Below are 20,026 nucleotides of genomic sequence, written 5' to 3'. Positions count from 1 at the left end.
CTTATGATTACCTCATTTTTACTTTCCATTAGTTCTTTCTTTGACCTCAGGTCATTCTTTCTTAATAAAGAACAGCCTACCACTGGAACTCACTGAGAGAGGACCTCCTTCTTCTGCCTCTCCCTTTTTGCCCTCAATGTTTCCTGGAGGATGACTAAATGCTGCTCAATTTGTGGAGTGCGGAGTGACTATATAGCTGATGATGAGCCTTGGACACAAGAATGAGTATCATAGATTACTTTTAACTGAATACAGATGAACGATTCATGATTATCAGATGCATTCTTATATCGAATTAAAAGAAAAAATAGGTATATAGGTCTACAAAACCTGGATAGATAAAAAGGGCTGAACAGATGAAGAAATTAACAGATGACTAGACGCATTCCGCGGTTACATGCCATGGCGTTTGCTCATAAATCCTCATAAAAATTAGGTGTAATAATTTTCAGCATACATTGATTTTTTTTTTGTATTGATGAATAGGCCATTCTTCAGGAATTTTGCCCTGACATAGGCCTAAAAATCTACATAACTATTCTTACTATCTAACACTAACAGAGAAAATGCGAAGTTTTGCAGGTTTTCAGACCTGATCCATTGTGCTTTATTTCTCTATTAATATGTGTAAAACTTGCAATCACAATACACTATGGCTTTTTTTTTCTTTTTTTTCTTTTTTTTTTTTGCTGGTCGCGCTCATCAAGGTAATCGAAAGAAAGATGATGGTGTTTTGTTAAAGATATCAAGAAGTTTTTGGGGTTCCTGGAAGTCCCCCTTTTTTGTTAGTTTTTTGCATGTATTTCATATGAACATATAATTTGACTAGGATAATGAGCTTTATATACGATTTTGAAAAGATTGTTGAAGAATATTAAGACAGAAAAGGGTAGAAGAGACAGTCATTGGAATGTTGCATATTAACAGCAACATTATCATAACAACCGCTGTTTATTCATGAGTTACCGTAACGTTGCACCAAAAAGCTACATGAACAAGCTCCGCGATCCGCAGGCTCCGTCATATACCACCGTGTGGACGTAGCAGCACAATACAGGCAATAACGTTGGTACCGTGTGCATGTGACAAGCGAGCTAGTACGGAAAACAACGTATAATACAGGGGGAAGGCCTAACGTTACTCACAGTTTTTGCGTGATCAACATTTCACGATCCACGATGTCTTGAGGTTTGCTAGTCAATTTCACCGGGATGTCATCTAAAACTAAGGTAATTAGAACATATCTAACAGTTAAAGGTATCTGTGCGTACATTTTGCAGGTCGATCGCATCCGCTGCAGTGCGCTGAATAATGTCCTTGCCGGATTCGTCCACTGGCCACTGTAACGTTAGCGACAGAGTCCTATGAAATACGTAGAAGTTCCTAGAACACTACGGACCTAACTACAACGTAACGTTAGTATTTATTATTAAAAACACAAACGAACAGTGATTTTCAGTATACAGAACAGTGCAGATGTTGCCTCTGTTTCAAGATGTTTTTCTGTCAGAAGACACTGAAATGAAGACAAACATCTTATCTGTGAATAAGTGTGATACGAAAATGTCATGGAGGCTACTGTCGTACTGAATACTGAATTACACTGTGTCAAGTGTGAATGTGGAAACTGGTAGTGGTAGTGGTATCACCAAGGGGGGCAAGGAGAATGGAGTCACAACTGTCTTATTTCCTTTGCTAGATGTACGATGCCGCCGCTCAAAAATATTTGAAGCATGTGCCAAACAAGATCTGGCACGCAGATAGGAAGACGACTCGTGTCTCATTGCATAATCACCAGCCACTTTCTAAGGTAGAGGACTCCCTCTCCAGTGCACTGGACTTACTCATTCCCTACTATGCCAACAACCATCTAAGAGCTAACCCAGACAAAACACAAATCAGTGTGTTTCATCTTAAGAATAGGGAAGCCAGCCGTCAACTACGGATTAGTTGGTATGGGAAACGCCTGCAACATGTATCCAAGCCAGTCTACCTGGGGGTGACACTTGACAGGTCCCTCACTTTCAAGGATCACATCATTAAGACCAAGGCAAAGGTGGCATCAAGGAATAGTATCCTCCGAAAGCTCACTTATACGAAGTGGGGTGCTGACGGGAAGACGGTACGTACAACAGCACTGGCTTTATGCTACCCTACAGCTGAGTATGCGTCACCTGTCTGGAGTAGATCAGCTCATGCCACTAAGATTGACACTGTTCTAAACTCTTCATGTCGTGCTATTACTGGTTGCCTAAAGCCCACAAAGGTTGAAGACCTCTTACCTCTACCTACTGAGTGGGATTGCTCCTCCAAGCATCCGTAGGACCGTTGCATCCCAGAAGGAAAAGCTGAAGCAAGAAAATGACCCTCGCCATCCTCTCTTCAATCATGATCATTCAAGAAAGAGGCTAAAATCCAGGCGCAGCTTCATGCATTCTGTAAAGGCCCTGAACAAAAGCCCTGACAAGCAGCGTGTATCCATGTGGATTGAACGTCTTACCCATACACCGCATACAGTGTCTACTACCGGCCCTAAGGAAACTACACCATCAGGTGCCAGTGAGGCATGGCCTTTCTGGTCTTGCTGCAATCGCCTAAGAAGTGCTGTCGGCCGCTGCAAATCTAACCTAGCAAAGTGGGGGTATAGTGAGAATGATGACACCACCTGCCTGTGTGGAGAGGAGCAGACTATGCAACATCTCCTGGTCTGTCCACTTCTACCAGAGCCTTGCACAAAGGAGGATCTGGCAGCTCTAACGCCCTGTGCCAGGCAGTGCATCCAACATTGGACTGGACGAATCTAACGTTCCTTTCTGCGTAGTGACTCGAGAAGAAGAAGAAGGAAGATGAGTCTTTTTTGTGATACTTTCCGCTATCCCTTCTTATAGGAAACATTGAAAGGTACAGTAGGTGGTACAGACACGAGGATGTGCGAATAGAAATTGCGCAAAAAATGCTGAAATAAAGATGAAAATTACTCGACTGGGCATACCTGGGCACTTCTCTGATATATCTAATGTTATCAATAAAGAATTGTATTTGAAGATTATTCCATGTTAGTTTTATTTGTCGGAATTAAGCAGAAAAGTGATAAAACCGGCTTTCCAGGATGGTACAATTTTAAACATTTTCACATGATACAGCTCTGATTTACACTTTTGCACAAATTTCTGCACGGGATTGACTGTTGTTTTACATGCTTTATCATTTGGTAAAATTTCATTTCATATAATAAATAGATTATACATTGTAGGTAAGCAAAATATGGCCAATATTATGTTAGGGACTGTACCGTACATGTACAGTACTGGTTAAGGTAGGGATTCATGTTTTGAACATTCCTAAGTGAGATAATGAAAAGCCTCTTATGAAATATGAAAGAGCATGTAATTTTAAGAAGGCTTCAATGTTTATTTGATGAAAATTGGTTTTCAAATGGCTGACATGTCCCAAAAAGTGCTAATAATAAAAGGCGACATGCCACAACTTTATCAGGATCTCTTTGTTTCAACTTGTTTTTGGATATCTCAGCCATTTCAAAACCGATTTTCATCTAATAAACTTTTGATACTCCTTAGAACTGCATTCCCCCTTACATCTCATAGAGTGGTTTCTGAATATCTCGCAAAATGTTAAAAGCTATTCTTACACCTCGACCAGAACTGTACACACCCTTTAACGTTCAAAATGAATCTTCAGATTGCTCAGCAAGACGGCGGCTTCGAACATCGATCATCAAAGGCACAAATGCACCAGTGAAATTCTTTTGTACATCAATAGAAATCTGACAACTGTTTGAATAATCACAGCCAGTTGGAACTCCAACTCTTAAACCTCCTTGGTATCACCAAGCGTTGTGGGACCGAACAGGTTGTGGGACCGGCCAGACGCGTATTGTAAGTGCGTCTGTAATGAAAATGACGCACCCAGGAATTCTCACCCCGTTTTCAAGTTGGATGGCAGATCCAATTACCGGACTCTTTTTTTTCATGGCTTTGAATTCCGTACTGAGAGGATGAAATTTCGCCTAGAATTGTAAAAATAGCATCACTTATTCACAGACTCCTGAAAATAACGAATTCAGCCAACTTGCATGTATATGTCAATTGTTCGCTCCAGTTTTTAGAAAATACAGCTGTATGCTTCAAACATAGGGCTTGTACCCCTTTTAAAAAGTTGTCTTTTTGCGCAGTGCAAAATCGCATTGTATTACCAGACACGATATTCGCAGGAAATAATCGACATCTTTCCCACCCGGTCCTTGCACCAGAATCACAATTTATCCCACAAATCACCGTACACATTCTCACCGAGCGGATGACAAAGAAAAAATCGGCAAATGAGGCTCAAATTTCGTATGTTACGGTAAAATGTCTATCTTGAACATTTTGAACAGTTCACGCAATAAAACCTTGTGAGAAATACAGACAACTGGTTAGACTCTGCTTCTAGTTTACATGCTTTGTCTATGGGAGCTGCATGCGCTGATGATGAATTGTGGGCCCCTTAGCGCACAACTATTCTGCATCTTTCGCATTTGGGGACGAAAGCTACAAATTCCGATATCAATCAGTGAACTTTTGGTTCTATTGGAATCTTCAGCATTTTTCCTGTATGTGAATAGGATTTCATAGAATTTCAGTTGTGAAATGTGATTCAAGCATGCATAAATATTAATTATGGCAAGGTGCGGGTCACTCAACTATAAATTTAAGGTAAAATGTGAATTTTGTTTCTGTTTTTTACCTTTTTATGTCACGTTTTTTGCGATTTCAGTCCACACAAAGTTATGTGAGGCTAATCTGCGAAGTCTAGCGTGTAGAGAATGTCATAGGTATACAAAAATGTGCGTGTCCGGTAATACCATGGTCCGGTGACACCATGCTTGCAAGTGTAATTTCATCATATTGTTGTAAGAGGGAGGACATTGACGTTGTAGGATACAATAGTAAAATTGCTGTTGCTGTTTAAGTGTGACTTGGCCAAAGGAAAGGAGACTAATTAAAGAACAGTCGAAATGATGTATGAAATAAAATTACATGTGACAACTCAACTCAGACTACATTTTGAAAGGCATTATGTATATACAGATGCATAAGACAAGCAATGTAAGCACAAATTTAATCAGAGATATATCTTTTAGTTAATTCGCTATAAAATGCTTTTTACTGTACACTTGTCATTTGTTGTACTGTAAATGAAACACTGTTTGAACAGCAGGTTTGAAGACAACTAGCACAGTGTCCAGAAGTTGGAAGAGCCTTAGCTTTCTGCTGGATAGACCTCTAGACGCTCCAAATCACCAGGAAGTACCAACCCATCTATCAAGTATCAACAAGACTCCAACGTCGTCTGAACGGTGCATACGCCCCGTGTTGGCATGAATGCCCTTCACTTTGGGAAAAATATGATACGGAGGTGAGTTTTACTTCCTACATGTACACATATATGGCCTGTTGCTTCTCAAGCCTGGAATCAGTTATCTTTTCTTTTCTTTTTTAATTTTTAGATAATATTAATTGCAGAGCTGCCAAATCTTGCTCAGGATTTACAGGAGGCACCTAGAAAAAGTAGATACCTTCATATACCGGTACTAACAGAGAACGTAAGGCCAGCAGTTCAATTCCTGATGTGGGAATATTTTTGAAAATCACCAAAAATTCAGGTGACACACAAGTATCTCATTGATATGTAAATGTTTGTTGCCCTGCTAAGAGCGTGAGTAAGACTCATAAATGCTATATACACTGGTAAGATTTTGATCAGTCCCAGACTGTCGTGGAATGAGCAGTGTAGCAATCAAATATAGGGTGGATTGAGCTGGTGCTTACAGAGGACATTGTGTGTATTTTCTACTTCACATGAGGCACCTTTTCAATTTCAAGAGCTTAAAAACAAAACAAAACAAAACAAAAAAGCAATCCAAAGCACTAATCACTATGTTGGTGAAAGCCATGTTTCTCAATCAAAATTCTTGTCAACTTTCTCAGATTATGTGAAGTCTTTCTGATCTTGATTTTCTTTTCAAGTGAAAGGACTTTCCTTAATACTTTCACTTCATATTCAGATACCTATGAACAAGATAGTGCAGACAGTGCGTCCAAGAGAAGTAAAATGATGATCAGATATTTAAGTCCATGATGTCTGTTGCTTGGATGATAATGATAGACATCAGCTTTTTAACAGCGCACAATGTTTGTGATATACAGCATTTTTTCCTTTGTTTTTTTCCTCCTGTGAATAGGCCCTGAACCTTTCCTGTATGGTTTTTGTGTTGTTATTGTAATTTTTAATTGTCAATGACCTTTAACCTTTCACAGGCACAACAGCTGTAATCTCACTCACTCAGACAACTGTGCACACAGCGACATGGATACAGACGAGATAGAGGAGTGTGGGATGTCGCAGTGCACAAAGGTAGAAGATCCAGTCACATGATCAGATAAACATTGCTAGTAATAGTGGCAACACTGTGTCCAGGAGACTGTAATAGCAGGCCCCGCTTGAGCCAACTTGTCTAGTGCTCTGCAAGACGAAATTGATTCTAAAATTAAAATTTGGTTTTACATTCCAACACATTGACATAAGGTGTAATTCACATAGTTCAGAGTAGAAAAGAAAAAAAAAAGAAGTAAGAAAAACGTAAGAGCAATCAGAGTTCTAAGAAATTCCACAGAGTTAAGTGAACTGGTCCCCGGACATTGCATAAATATGGAATATTTAGTTAGGAAGTCTTATAATAACATATGTATTCATAATTTGAATTGATTCACTAGATTTTGTCCACACAAATTTTAGTCTTCAGTAGTTTCAAAGTAACCAACACTTATTGCATTTACAGCCTGGGACAGCAAAAATTCATTCTGTAAAGATTTTAATCTTGAGTTTCCTTGCTTGTGTTTTAATGTCCTTTTTCTGAGGAAAATTGTAAAGTGAAGTGATCTCCATAATGTCCAGTGCTTGATTGAATTTGCAAATTTGACGAACAAATACTGTATACGCCATATATTTCGCGAGTCTAAATTTTCGCGAATCGGGACTTCCCGACAATTTCGCGAGTGGTTAAATTCACGATCGTGGAGTCCTGTACTGAACAGAGAAATGTGTACACATAAGTCACATTCATATCGGCATCAGAGTCAATATTTTCACGTGTTTTTAATTTCGATAATAGCAGCCGACTCGCGAAATTCACGAAAATAAAAACCTCGCGAATTATTTGGCGATTACAGTATATGTTCGAATATTTTGATACCCTGCTTTTTGAGTTAAAGAAAAGATTTTGTGCAATTCATCATACAAAGTGATATTCTGCTCTGTCTCTGTGAGATTTGGTGCAGATCTTGCTGGATTACCCCACAACTTGTGTGATTGCACAATAGCATTTTCCAAACTGCTTGTGATTGATGTTGTTGTTGTTGTTGATGTCCTGCTCAGCTGGTGAAAGAGTTCAACGTCGAAACAGCACGCTACCATGACCTGGTGCTGACCCTGGGTGGTTCCAGCGACTCAGACTACCTGAGGGACGAATTGAAGCGAACGCGGAAGAACACCTTTGATATGGCCAAGAAGAGCATGCGCAAGTTGCTCCCGCACCTGAAAGAGTGAGCTGGTTTCTCAGATTAATCTTCTTCCTCAGATGATTTTCAATAGTAAATGATTTTCTAAATATGAGAAATACTACACAAAATAACTCTTTATTTCAATATGGTATTTGATGTTACTTAAAGCAATCTCCCCCACAATCTGTCTTCTCCCTCCCAATAAAAAGAGAAAACCCCTTAAACAAAACAAAACAAGAAGAAAGATATTTGATGAAGTCACTTATGAAGAAATATTTACCTTGCATTTTCATCCCAGGTCTTCCTATTTAAGTGTATATCTGCAACATTCAAAGGACCTGATTCCATTCAGATCAAAGGGTTCTATTAGCAGAGAAAGTCAAATTGTAGGGGCAAGCATTCGAAGTATACATGCAAGTAATCAGAAATACATCCCTAAAATCATCAATACAATTATGTCAAGCTTTTTGAAACACTCTAAATGTGGAAGAGTAAAATTTAGTATTTAGCAAGGATGTAATTTTAGGAAGGACGATCTACTCAATGTGTAAGGTCAACATTGAGGATCAACTTGCTTTGGAAGGAACCTGTTCCCTGGATCTGGTGGTAAATACAGTCTTTTGGAATCCAGTCCAATTCAGCATACTGTAAAAGTGGTTTCTGATGCGGTGGTTTTTTTTCGCGCTTTGCGCACTTTGAGGTTGAAACGCGAATTTAACATCAGGCGAAAATGTTTTGAACTCGCCGCTTGTTACAACGCTATTTCGCACATGCACACACGAAGATTCCGCGCATTGAGTGTATTGATGGCCAACACACACACAGCGATACCGCGCAGTAGTTACAAGCATATTATAAAGTACTCAAGAAACGGGATTTCAGGTAAGCCTGCATTTGATTTTAATTTCTATTCAATATATAAAAGAATAATTGAATAATATTTTGGGGTTTCATGTGCAAAATAAAACAGTTTTTGCCGACTGTGAGTTCACAGATTTTGCCGACCGCGAATTTAAACACACGCGAAAAAGACGACACAGATGGAAACCGCGAAAGTTTCTGTACGCGAAAGAAACCGCTTTTACAGTAGTCCCCACTATTGTTTTCTAACACTCATGCCAGGAATGTATGCCACTTTTTAGATCCAGTATTTGACCTTCACCCAAATCTTCAACTCTAATATTTTAGTCCCAAAGTATAGACCCTTTATCCCAAGTCTGAATTATAAACCTCAATTCAAAGTGATGATTATCTAGATCTGTCGGGACTCTAAGAGAAATTAGGGAGCTTTAGATTTTGACGCGCGGACGTTTGAGACGACGAGTGCGCTGGACGTTCTCCTCTCCCTGCATCGTGTGGAAAAGTAGCTTTAGATTACGCTGGGACGCAACGTATAAAAAATAAAATTGCGCCCCCATATGATCAGTGCATGAAGAAGCTCTCTACGTCACAAACTGTGCGGACGTGAAAATAGCCCAGTACGCGTAGTAAACAACTCAGGCGACGCAAGCTAAAAATAGATTGACTTTACGCGCGCTACTGCGCAAGCTCAGAACATGTTTTTTTCCTTTGATCGTCCGCGTCTAAAATCTAAAGCTCCCTATTATATCAATTGGGACTTGTCAAAATTGCAGTTTATTTTGATATTTGCCTGCACATTTTCATCATTTGTCCAACTTCATTGTATTGCAATTTTTGCTTTTTTTTATTGTTTATAGTTTTGGCAGTATAACTTGTGAAAATGTACACAATCTATGTTCTTTATTTTTTTCTCTCCCTCCCATAATTCACCCTCTTCACTACCAGTAAATTTGACTTCAAGTCGGAGCGCTCTGAGTACGAGCGGCTGTGGAACATGTTCTCAGCCTGTCTCGAAGTGTTTGAGGGCCACATGAGAAAGTCGCTGGAACTGGTCCGGTCCTTTCCTATCCATGCAGGTCAGTGGATGCACTCTGGATCTATTACAGAATGGTGGTAGTTTTCTTCTTTACAACATCAGATGGATACAGACTGCAATTCACTTTGCAGTTTAATACTTACTCTAGATTCTGCTCACTAATATCACCTCACTCTCTAAAATCCTTGATTTTTACTCCACCTCTTTTAACAACTTTCATTAACAGTTTAATTTGTCACATTTGCCATTGATGTCATACTAACTAGAGTCGCATTTGCCATTAATATCATACTAACTAGAAATTTAATCATTTAAATCATTATTTTAAACATTTTTTAATGCATATCTATGTGTATTTTTAGAACAAAAATTGACAGCTCTGCATGACATACAAGGACTGTATTTGGCTTCTAGGTAACAATAATATACAGTCAACGTCACCAAGTCAAATCCGAAGAGACGAGGGAAAATCCATTAACTTTTAGAATAGAATTAGCACATGTTTGTAGCCATTCAGAGTAGTTATGAGTGTTAAGGACTAACGTTAATGTGGACTACAGAGGCAGCTTTGGACAGGATCCATCCTGAAAGCTGGATTTCTTACTAATGTGGTAATAATAGTAATACTGTATAAGCTGTTATTTTTGTGAGGGTTTAATTTTCGCTAATTTCACAAATCACAGTTAGACTGCGAATTTAACAAAATATGAAAATGTCACCATGCGCTAAGGCAGTAATGCACTTAAGAAGGCCTCTGCGTCAATTCGCGAAAACATCTCGCGAAAATGTCCGTGACCTTCTCATTCGCAAAAATATCTGTACGCGAATGCAACAGCATATACAGTACCCTCCTGCTAGCACACATGCAGTGTATAGTCACTAACATCATGTTTTCTCATTTTTTACTAGCATTTAATTCTGTAGTATTGATATTATACAGACACCATCTAAACAGAGGCAGGCTTGCACATTGATAGCCTCCGTGCACGTTGTACTAACCCCCACCTTCTAACACACATTGGACTGTTGCACCAGGTAACAAGGTTCTCATCAATACTGGTGTGATGGAACCCCTGGGGGTCGATAACATCCCAGTCAACGTGGAAAACCTGGACATACCCAGCATCGACAAGATGGTGTTGGAAAGGGAAGACATAAGATTACTGGAAAGGTAATAGAGGGGGGCTTTTACTCGCCCCTGTGAAAAGGAGAGGGAGTAATGTGAATTGAAGTGCTCTTGACAGACGGCCTTTTCTCAATTCTGTATGTGCAGGCCAAGTACTTGTCTTGGCACATTAAATAATGTGTGAAGAACAGAAGAAGGACAGTAGAGATCTTCGTCTGTGCTGAAAAAAAATATAAAACAAAACAAAACAAAACAGAAATACACTATCAATGCAGCTCATTGCTATTTTCCACATGCCTAGTGTGGCCAATTTGATGCTTGGAAAGATTAGCAGTCAAATCTTGTGATCAGTAGTTGACAAACAAATTGGCAATTGCTGAACTTGCCCACACAGCCAATAACATTTCAGCTGCAAGCAAGCCTCTGACTTTCAAGCTCACAAAGCTTAGGACCATAGATGACCTTTCACTTTGCATTGCACTTTACTTACTAACTTGTAACTTAAACATACTAATGTGTACATTCAAACACAGTGAACTAAACTAAAAGACATTATGCTTATCAGTATCCACTTTTTTTTATGCCTCCGCCAACGAAGTGGCTGGAGGCATTATGTTTTCGGGTCGTCCGTCTGTCCGTACGTACGTCCGTCCCGTTTTGTTTTTGTCGATATCTCAAGAACCGTGTGGTGGTTTTACATCAAACTTGGTATGAGGGTATATCCTGGGGGGATAATTAGGTGATACGCTATCAGCGTATCACCTATTGTGATTGTCAAAATCTCTCTTTATTTCTTTTTATTCTTCTTTCTTTCTGGACAATTTTGTGTCATCAATATCTCAAGAATGACATTACGGAATAACATGACATTTTCAGGGAACATGTCTCATGACAAAATCTAGCCACAATAAGGTTTTCATGACAGTAACATATCTATGACGTCATCTAGGCGCCATTTTGTGATTTTCGGACCATGTTACATGATCGATCATAACTTCATATCTAAAGGTCATGTCTGTATCATTTTCGGCGGACATTAAGTTCAGGTCACGCTCTATCATACATTTTAATGCTAATTACCTAAGACATTATTACGCGCGCGTACGCGCGCGTCAAACTTTTAAAAGGCTCAAAACAACTTACCAATGGGAAATCTCGAAGTTTCAGACAATTTTAAGCGTTTCGCGCGTTCGCGTCCGTCCGCACATTTTCGCGCGTAGTGCGCGTAAGCAAACTGAAAATGCACATTTTTTGACAGATTTGGATTCCTGATACATTAAGTAACAATATCCATTGATTTCCGATCAATTTTGACCTATAACAAAGGAATGCGTTGGCGTCAAAGTTGAAATTTCGTGTGCGCGTCTTTGTGCAAATATAGCGAAAAACATGTCTTTGTTTATTTCGCCATAGCTCTTTAAAACGTCTGGTTACCCTATGTTTTTATTGCATATTACAAAAACATATGAATTGGAAATAACGTTTCAAGTATTAATATTTCCATAATTACATTATGACGTCATCATATCATCATCTGAAATCAAAAAAGTGGAATTAATTTTTTTGAGGTACTGTTTCTGACATTCATTTGCTCGTATCTCTGTTGTTTAAGCTCAATATTATCCCAAATTCAGATATGTTGTACTTTGAACATTTGCCTTTTAAGTCCATGTCATGGTTTTGAAATTTAATGACGTCATCATACTTTAAATTGTGATTAAAGGTAAAGACGCAAAATCTGACAAGTTTACGTGTTATGTCTATGGGAGGGGATCTTTTTTAAAACCATGCATTGACTTGACAACGTTTAAGCACCTTTATCTCAGCTGATTCTGCTTCATTTCCTCTGAAACTTAAGTATGTTGTAGCTGAGACAATAAGCTGCAATAATCATGCATTTTCTTCTTCGAAATCTCCTCATCAGGTTGACAATTTTGCAGTTTAAAACTGAAAATGAGAATGGAATGTGGACAAAACGATTTCCGATTCAGCTTTCACATACATAAGTTTACGTTCCTCATATTTTCTCGCCGAGACGTATGGCCGAGTGGTTAAAGGCGACGTCTCAGAGACGTGAGGTTGCGGGTTCGAACCCCACAAGATCACGAAACAAAATACTTAGCTATTTTACTTTTTTTCTTCAATTTTGTATTACATATTCGTCCATTTAGAAATCACGTTCGTATATAAACGCACCTATACACACACACAGACACACAGACACACAGACACACACCATATCCCTCTTTTTTGTGTTGGAGACCACATTGCTTCGACTGCTGCAAAATTTTGCAGGCTCACTTTGTCTAACCGATCGTAGTATGTAATGACGACGACGGAGGTGTTGTACTTTGAACATTTGTCTTTCAAGACCATGTCATTGTTTTGTACTTTGATGACGTCATCACACTGGAAATTGTGATTAAAGGCAAGGTATCAAAACCAGCCGATTATAGGCTTTATGTCTACGGCGCGTATTTTTCCCAAGTTGCCAGAAATGGCATAGCGACATCAGTCGTTACAAGGCCGCATTTCCGTCTAGCAATGCAATACATGTTCACGCGGCCACGATTGTTGAGTGGGCATTGACTTTTTCCCCCTGTAATATCCATACATTTCTTTTTTGCCTTACGATTTCCGGGGATGTCCCGTGGCCGAGTGGTTAGAGAAACGGTTTTGCATGTACGCTCAATATAACATCAAGGTGCCTATATCACATTCTTTTCTTTGTCGATCACAGATGACCGACACCTGATCACCCCAAGCGTATCACCTAACTCGTCAGCGTGACGAGTTTCATATCTCGTACTTTGTTTGGATTTTAGGGTCACAGGGTCAAAGGTCAAAGGTCACAGGTTATTTTGTGAAAAAAAAGGTTGAAAATTCATGATTTTCTCCATATCTCGCAAATGGTTCAAGGTATCTTTATGGAACTTAGTATATGTGCTTGTTCCAATGGGCAGTGATTATCTAGGGAAGTTGAGGGTCATGGTTCAAAGGTCAGGGGGTCAAATGTCAAGGTCAACTCCTCAAAATATCACTACTTTCCTTATATTTATGCAATGCTTGAAGTTTGTTTTTTTTTAACTTGATGTATACATGTATTACCCAATATATATTCAGTGGGAAGTTTCTTGCCAAAAGGTCAAAGGTCAAAGGTCAAGTGAAAGTGCTGAATTGCACTTTTTCCTCCATATCTCAAAAGTAACTCAAGGTATCATCATGAAACTTACATATTTATGCATGTTCAACCTAACAGTGATTCTCTTTGGAACTGTGAGGTCAAAGGTCAAAGGCCAGCTTTCTATATTCCCATTTGATACTGAAATTATACTTTTTATGCCTCCGCAACGAAGTTCCCGGAGGCATTATGTTTTCGGGTCGTCCGTCCGTCCGTCCGTCCGTACGTCCGTCTGTACGTCCGTCCGTCCCGTTTTGTTTTTGTCGATATCTTGAGAACCGTGTGGTGGTTTTATATCAAACTTGGTATGAGGGTATATCCTTGGGGGATAATACTTTGTGTGGATTTTAGTGTCACAGGGTCAAAGGTCAAAGGTCGCAGGTTATTTTGTGAAAAAAAAAATTGAAATTTCATGTTTTTCTCCATATCTCGCAAATGGTTCAAGGTATCTTCATGGAACTTTATAGTATATATGCTTGTACCGATGGGCAGTGATTATCTAGGGAAGTTGGGGGTCATGGGTCAAAGGTCATGGGGTCAAAGGTCAAGGTCAACTCCTCAAAATGTCACTACTTTCCTGAAAATGCAATATGCTGGAAGGTTTTTTCTTAAAACTTGATGTATGGCATGTATTACCCCATATATATTTTTGAGGAAGTTTCTTGCCAAAAGGTCAAAGGTCAAAAGGTAAAAGGTCAAGTGAAAGTGCTAAATTGCACTTTTTCCTCCATATCTCAAAAGTAACTCAAGGTATCATCATGAAACTTACATATTTATGCATGTTCAGCCTAACAGTGATTCTCTTTGGAACTGTGAGGTCAAAGGTCAAAGGCCAGGTTTAGATAATGCTATTTTCCCATTTGATACTGAAATTATACTTTTTCTCAATACCTTGAAAATTACTCAATGCATAAACTTATAAAAGGGTCAAAAGTCAAGTAAAAATCATCAGTTCCCCAAATACCTGCACTCTGACATTTTAATCATTCATCCAATTGAACCTAGTTCTAGGAAAGTGAACATTCAGCACATTTGTGTCAAACCTGTCATTTTAATATTTTGCCAATTGTGTGAAACTGTCATCACACATTGTCAAGACATTGTACTATAGACCTATTAGGAGAACCATGCATTATGGCGGAGGCATATCAGTAGCTGTAGCGATATATCTAGTTCTCAATACCTTGAAAATTACTCAATGCATAAACTTATAAAAGGGTCAAAAGTCAAGTAAAAATCATCAGTTCCCCAAATACCTGCACTCTGACATTTTAATCATTCATCCAATTAACCTAGTTCTAGGAAAGTGAACATTCAGCACATTTGTGTCACACCTGTCATTGTAATATTTTGCCAATTGTGTGAAACTGTCATCACACATTGTCAAGACATTGTACTATAGACCTATTAGGAGAACCATGCATTATGGCGGAGGCATATCAGTCGCTGTAGCGATATATCTAGTTTGTTGAACTGATGGAACTAACTAATGGCTTTCCATGAAGTGGAAGCATATGACTTAACACCATCAAAATCTTGCACTAATGCTCTTTTGACTAACCTACAGATGTGGGTATTTATTGCTGTTTTTAATTGCACTCATTTCATCTTATTTAAAATAGATATCTTTGAAGGATTTTATAATCAAGAAATTATTCATTGATGGTAAAAAAAACAAGGTCAAGAATATTGTTTGTGTGGGAAATAGGGACACCCCAAAACCTGATTTACGAGCATAAAGTGCTTGAAAAGTTGCTGATGTGCTGTGTCAAACTTAGTTATGTGTATCTATCAAGTAAATCAACTTTATTATACCCCCGCCAAACGAAGTTTGAAGGGGGTATATAGGAATCAGCGGATGGTCGGGCAGTCGGGCGGTCGGGCGGTCGGTCCGTTGCAAATCTTGCGTCGCGAACTACTTCCTCAGTTTTCAACCGATTCCCATAAAACTTGGCACAGATGTGTGCCTTGGGTTGTAGATGTGCAAGACGTATTTTTTGACAGTACCCAAAAGTACGTTGCCATGGTAACGGCATATTATGGGCAAAAATGGGTACAAATCTTGCGTCGCGAACTCCTCCCACAGTTTTTGATCAATTTTTATGAAATTAGGTACAGATGTTCATCTGAATATGTTAATGTGCAAGACACATATTTCCGCAGTGGCAAAAAGTGCGTTGCCATGGTAACGGCATGTTATTGGTAAAATATAGGGCAAAATGCTTCATGGCAAAACTGCTTCATCAGTGTTCTTCCAATTCTCATGGAATTCATATTGAATGTTTGTCTTAGGATATAGGTCAGCATGACTCATTTCTTGACAGTGACAAAAAGTATGTTGCCATGGTAACAGCTCACATATTATGAGCCAAAATGATGGAAAATTTTGTGTTGCAAACTACTTCCTCAGTTTTTGCCCAATTTCCATGAAACTTGGTACAGATGTGTGCCTTTGGTTGTAGATGTGCAAGACGCATTTTTTGACAGTACCCGAAAGTACGTTGCCATGGTAACGGCATATTAATGGCAGAAGATCAAGGAAAGATCTTGCGGATTTAACTACTTCCTCAGTTTTTTGACCAAAGCTTATGAAATGTGGCACACACCTTGATCTTGGTGGGAAGATGTGGAAGACATATTTTTCGGACGTGTCGGAAGCTGCGTTGCCATGGTAACGGCATATAAATGGCAGAAGATCAAGGAAAGATTTTGCGGATTGAACTACTTCCTCTGTATTCGACTGAAGCTCATGAAATGTGGCACACACATTGGTCTTGGTGGGAAGATGTGCAAGACATATTTTTTGGACGTGTCGGAAGCTGCGTTGCCATGGTAACGGCATATTAATGGCGGAAGATCAAGGAAAGATCTTGTGGATTGAACTACTTCCTCAGTTTTTGACAAAAGCTTATGAAATGTGGCACACACAATAGTCTTGGTGGGAAGATGTGCAAGACATATTTTTCGGACGTGTCGGAAGCTGCGTTGCCATGGTAACGGCATTTAAATGGCAGAAGATCAAGGAAAGATAATTCCTTGGGTAAGACTGTCGTCACGGGGCGGGGGTATTAATCACCTTCAGTGATATTTCTAGTTTAGTTAGTTATTTGTCTTCACATGTCTCAGTTAGTCGAATCATGCAACACAAAACTCTTGATTTCTCCTTTCAATTAACCTGTACAGAAAGTGTCCATAAGATTTGAATACAAGATGACAAGTGACTTTGATCAGATTTGTTTTACATACCCGTATTTTATGAGTGTTCTTTATAGCTAAAGTCATCTCTGTTAACGGCTACAGTGATGTCATGCTTTCATAAAGCTGTTCTTAAAGTTACAAATGACTTAAGAACGACTGGTGATCAGATCTTGTGCTGAATTATTGAAATTCTGGTAAGTATAGCACATCAGAACTGATCACCAGTCGTTCTTAAGTCGTTCACATCTTTAAGAGCAGCTTTATGAAACACCCCCAGGTTGCTTCAGTAATGTCAAAGACCCATCTACGATACATTTCTTACCCCTGCAGGGATATCCTAGAGTTGCGGAACCTGATGTCTGAAATGCACAGGCGAGTGGACATCAAACCCTGGACCATTGAGCCTCCTCGGGACTACAAGCTGGACACCAAGTCTCAAGCTTCTCTCAACAGTGAGACAGCATCCTCTACAGGATTTGTGAGTTCTTTTAAAAATCATATATGTTCTTCTTTATTTTCCTTGTTTTTATGCTCTTGATGTTCACTTGTGCAATCTCCCCATGTGTGTAACATAGCAGGAGTGTCTCGAGTAGAAATACGGTCAGTACATTTTCAGAATAGAATGTGTACCTTTCTTCACCCCATTAAAGATGTTTCCCTCTTTCAGATCATTTTCCATAATTTGAGGAACCTTATTTGACCGTCTCCTTTACAGATGTGTTAAAGTGATCTTTAATCAAGTTCATCCCTGGACCTTAATTCTCTGCCTTAGTGTTAGCCATCATTTGGAAAATTTATGTTTAGGTTTTAACTGTTTTTGGGCCTTCATTAAGATCTACAATGTAACACAATGATGGTGGTGTTGTAGAAAACTAAATTGTATCTGGCTGTATGCATACATACATGTAGATTTACATACATTTGAGGCTCTATGCACATATTTAAGTAATATCCATGTGCTTTGTAATACATTTGATGCATGCTCTCCAGTACTAAATATTATGAATTAGATATTGTTTGCTTGGTTGTGTTCATGTAGGATCCACAGTACGATGCCCGCCAGCGACGCAAGTGCACTTTTCTTGTCTCCGTGGCGCTGGTTACTCTTGTCGCCTTCACCATCGTCCTCATCATCTGTCTGGTCCACCTCGAAGGGTAGAAGTAGAGCAGCATCATCTTCATCCAGCTGATCCCCTGGTGTGTGGTAGGAGGGCCTGGTGTGTGGTGGTAGGAGGGTCTGGTGTGTGATAAGAAGGTCTGATGTGTGGTAGGAGATCATGGTGTGTGGTAGGAGGGCGTGGTGTGGGGTAGGAAGGCCTCGTGTGGTAGGAGGGTCTGGTGTGTGGTAGGAGGGTCTGGTGTGTGGTAGGAGGACCTGGTGTGTGGTAGGAGTGCATGATGTGTGGTAGGAGGGTGTCTGGTGTCTGGTGTGTGATAGGAGGGTCTAGTGTGTGGTAGGAGGCTCTAGTGTGTGATAGGAGCGTCTGGTGTGTGGTTGGAGGGCCTGGTGTGTGGTAGGAGGGTGTGGTGTGTGGTAGGAGGGTCTGATGTGTGATAGGAGGGTCTGGCATGTGATAGGTGGGTCTGGTGTGTGACAGAAGGGTCTGGTGTGTGGTAGGAGTGTATGGTGTGTGGTAGGTGGGTCTGGTGTATGGTAGGAGGGTCTTGTGTACGGTAGGAGGGTCTGGTGTATATAGTAGGTGGTAGGAGGGTCTGGTGCGTGGTAGGGGAGTCTGGCGTGTGGTAGGAGTGTATGGTGCGTGGTAAGACTAAGAGTGTATGTTGTGTGGTAGGACGGTCTGGTGTGTGTTAGGAGGGTGTGGTGTGTGGTCGTAAAACAAAAACAAACCAACAAACTTGAGTTTATTTTCTTTGTATTTGGATTCATAACCAGAGTGCAATCAGTGAAGCTTTAAAAGCCAGATGTTTTTATTTTGTTTGATTATTACTGTTCTATATGTGTAATTTTAGGCATACATTGTATAAACAACATGTACTTACTATTGAATTTCTTTGTGGCATGATTCCCTTCATGGAGTAGGGCATGTGTGCTTATGTAAAAGGCTTTTTTTTTCTTTCTTTTTTTAAACAGTTATGGCTTCGTCGTGCAGTGAAGAATGCCAAGTTGGTATATTTAGATTTGTTATTATAGACAACAAAAAAATCAGAATAAAGATAAGTTGATATTAGTACTAATGCCTAAAGTGGAAATTTGTCACTCAAAATGTTTATTTTTAGTACATGTAGTTTATTGTTACGAAGTAAGTGGAAATGTACTACAAATTTTATCGTATCAATTCATTTATCACTTTAATTTTGTAAAAGCTAAATTCTGTGATCATACATTAATGATAAGTGTGATGAAAATTCTAAGAGTAAATCTTTTCTTTGGGTGAAGAAATGACTATGATAGTAGCATTGAAACTTTCGACCTTTCTTGATACTTTCAAATAATTTTTCCAAGTATAGTTTAAATACAGACATTTCAATTTACCGAGTATGTAGAAAAGGAGAAAACTTTGATGTATGAAAGATTTGAATTTAGGATAAAAAGTGGTGCATTTGAAAAAAAAAAAATCAAAGCTTAACGACTGTGCCTTCTAAGTGTGCTATTCAGGTTGTGCTGTCATTTCAGGCAAAATGCCTGAACTCAATGTTTCTGATTATCACCTTGACGACTTAAAGGGGGAAAGATTACCTCAACCCTGTACACTGTGTGTCAAAATTTGAATGTGATTTATTGAATATCTAAGACTGTCTTGAAATGGATACATGGATAGATAGACAAGACAGATAGATGTATATATAGTGGTTAAACCTTGCTTCACCTCTTTATGCATGGTCATTGTATGTTTGTCAAAGCCTCATGCAGTAAGTAGCAAATTTTCTGCTTAAATTTATGAAATTCTTGTGCCAGTTTTTTTTTTAATTGCAATTGATTGACAAATTTGAACCAGCACTTATTTACGTCGATGTAGGACAATTTGTCAGTTGCAATATTTTTTTTTTTTTTTTTTTTGGGGGGGGGGCGCTGTTTCATTATGTTGCTCAATGGTCACACA

At 39.2% G+C, this 20,026-nt stretch overlaps 1 protein-coding gene across 1 annotated transcript; it reads left to right on the top strand.

Moving 5' to 3' along the window:
- Positions 1–5,316: 5,316 nt before the first annotated feature.
- Positions 5,317–18,232, top strand: LOC139716321 (regulator of G-protein signaling 9-binding protein-like). Its single transcript, XM_071627879.1, has 7 exons — positions 5,317–5,418; positions 6,321–6,417; positions 7,438–7,604; positions 9,369–9,499; positions 10,495–10,630; positions 17,295–17,442; positions 18,004–18,232. Exons 1-7 carry the CDS (start codon positions 5,381–5,383, stop codon positions 18,121–18,123), a joined length of 837 nt encoding a protein of 278 aa, XP_071483980.1. The 5' UTR covers positions 5,317–5,380; the 3' UTR covers positions 18,124–18,232.
- The last annotated feature ends 1,794 nt before the right edge of the window (positions 18,233–20,026 follow it).

Source organism: Diadema antillarum, unplaced genomic scaffold, assembly GCF_040938485.1.
Source record: "Diadema antillarum isolate AM-2024a unplaced genomic scaffold, OU_Dant_1.0 scf00000064, whole genome shotgun sequence".
NCBI lineage: Eukaryota > Metazoa > Echinodermata > Echinoidea > Diadematoida > Diadematidae > Diadema > Diadema antillarum.
The sequence above is the reverse complement of the archived record's forward strand: the minus strand, read 5'-3'. Positions and strand labels throughout refer to the sequence as shown.

What these genes read in the sequence shown, in the direction of transcription:
- LOC139716321 (XM_071627879.1), top strand. Translation starts at nt 5,381, where the DNA reads ATGAATGCCCTTCACTTTGGGAAAAATATGATACGGAG. An exon ending in GGATGTCGCAGTGCACAAAG is followed by an intron (nt 6,418 to 7,437) that starts GTAGAAGATCCA and finishes TGTCCTGCTCAG; the next exon opens with CTGGTGAAAGAGTTCAACGT. An exon ending in GTCCTTTCCTATCCATGCAG is followed by an intron (nt 9,500 to 10,494) that starts GTCAGTGGATGC and finishes CTGTTGCACCAG; the next exon opens with GTAACAAGGTTCTCATCAAT.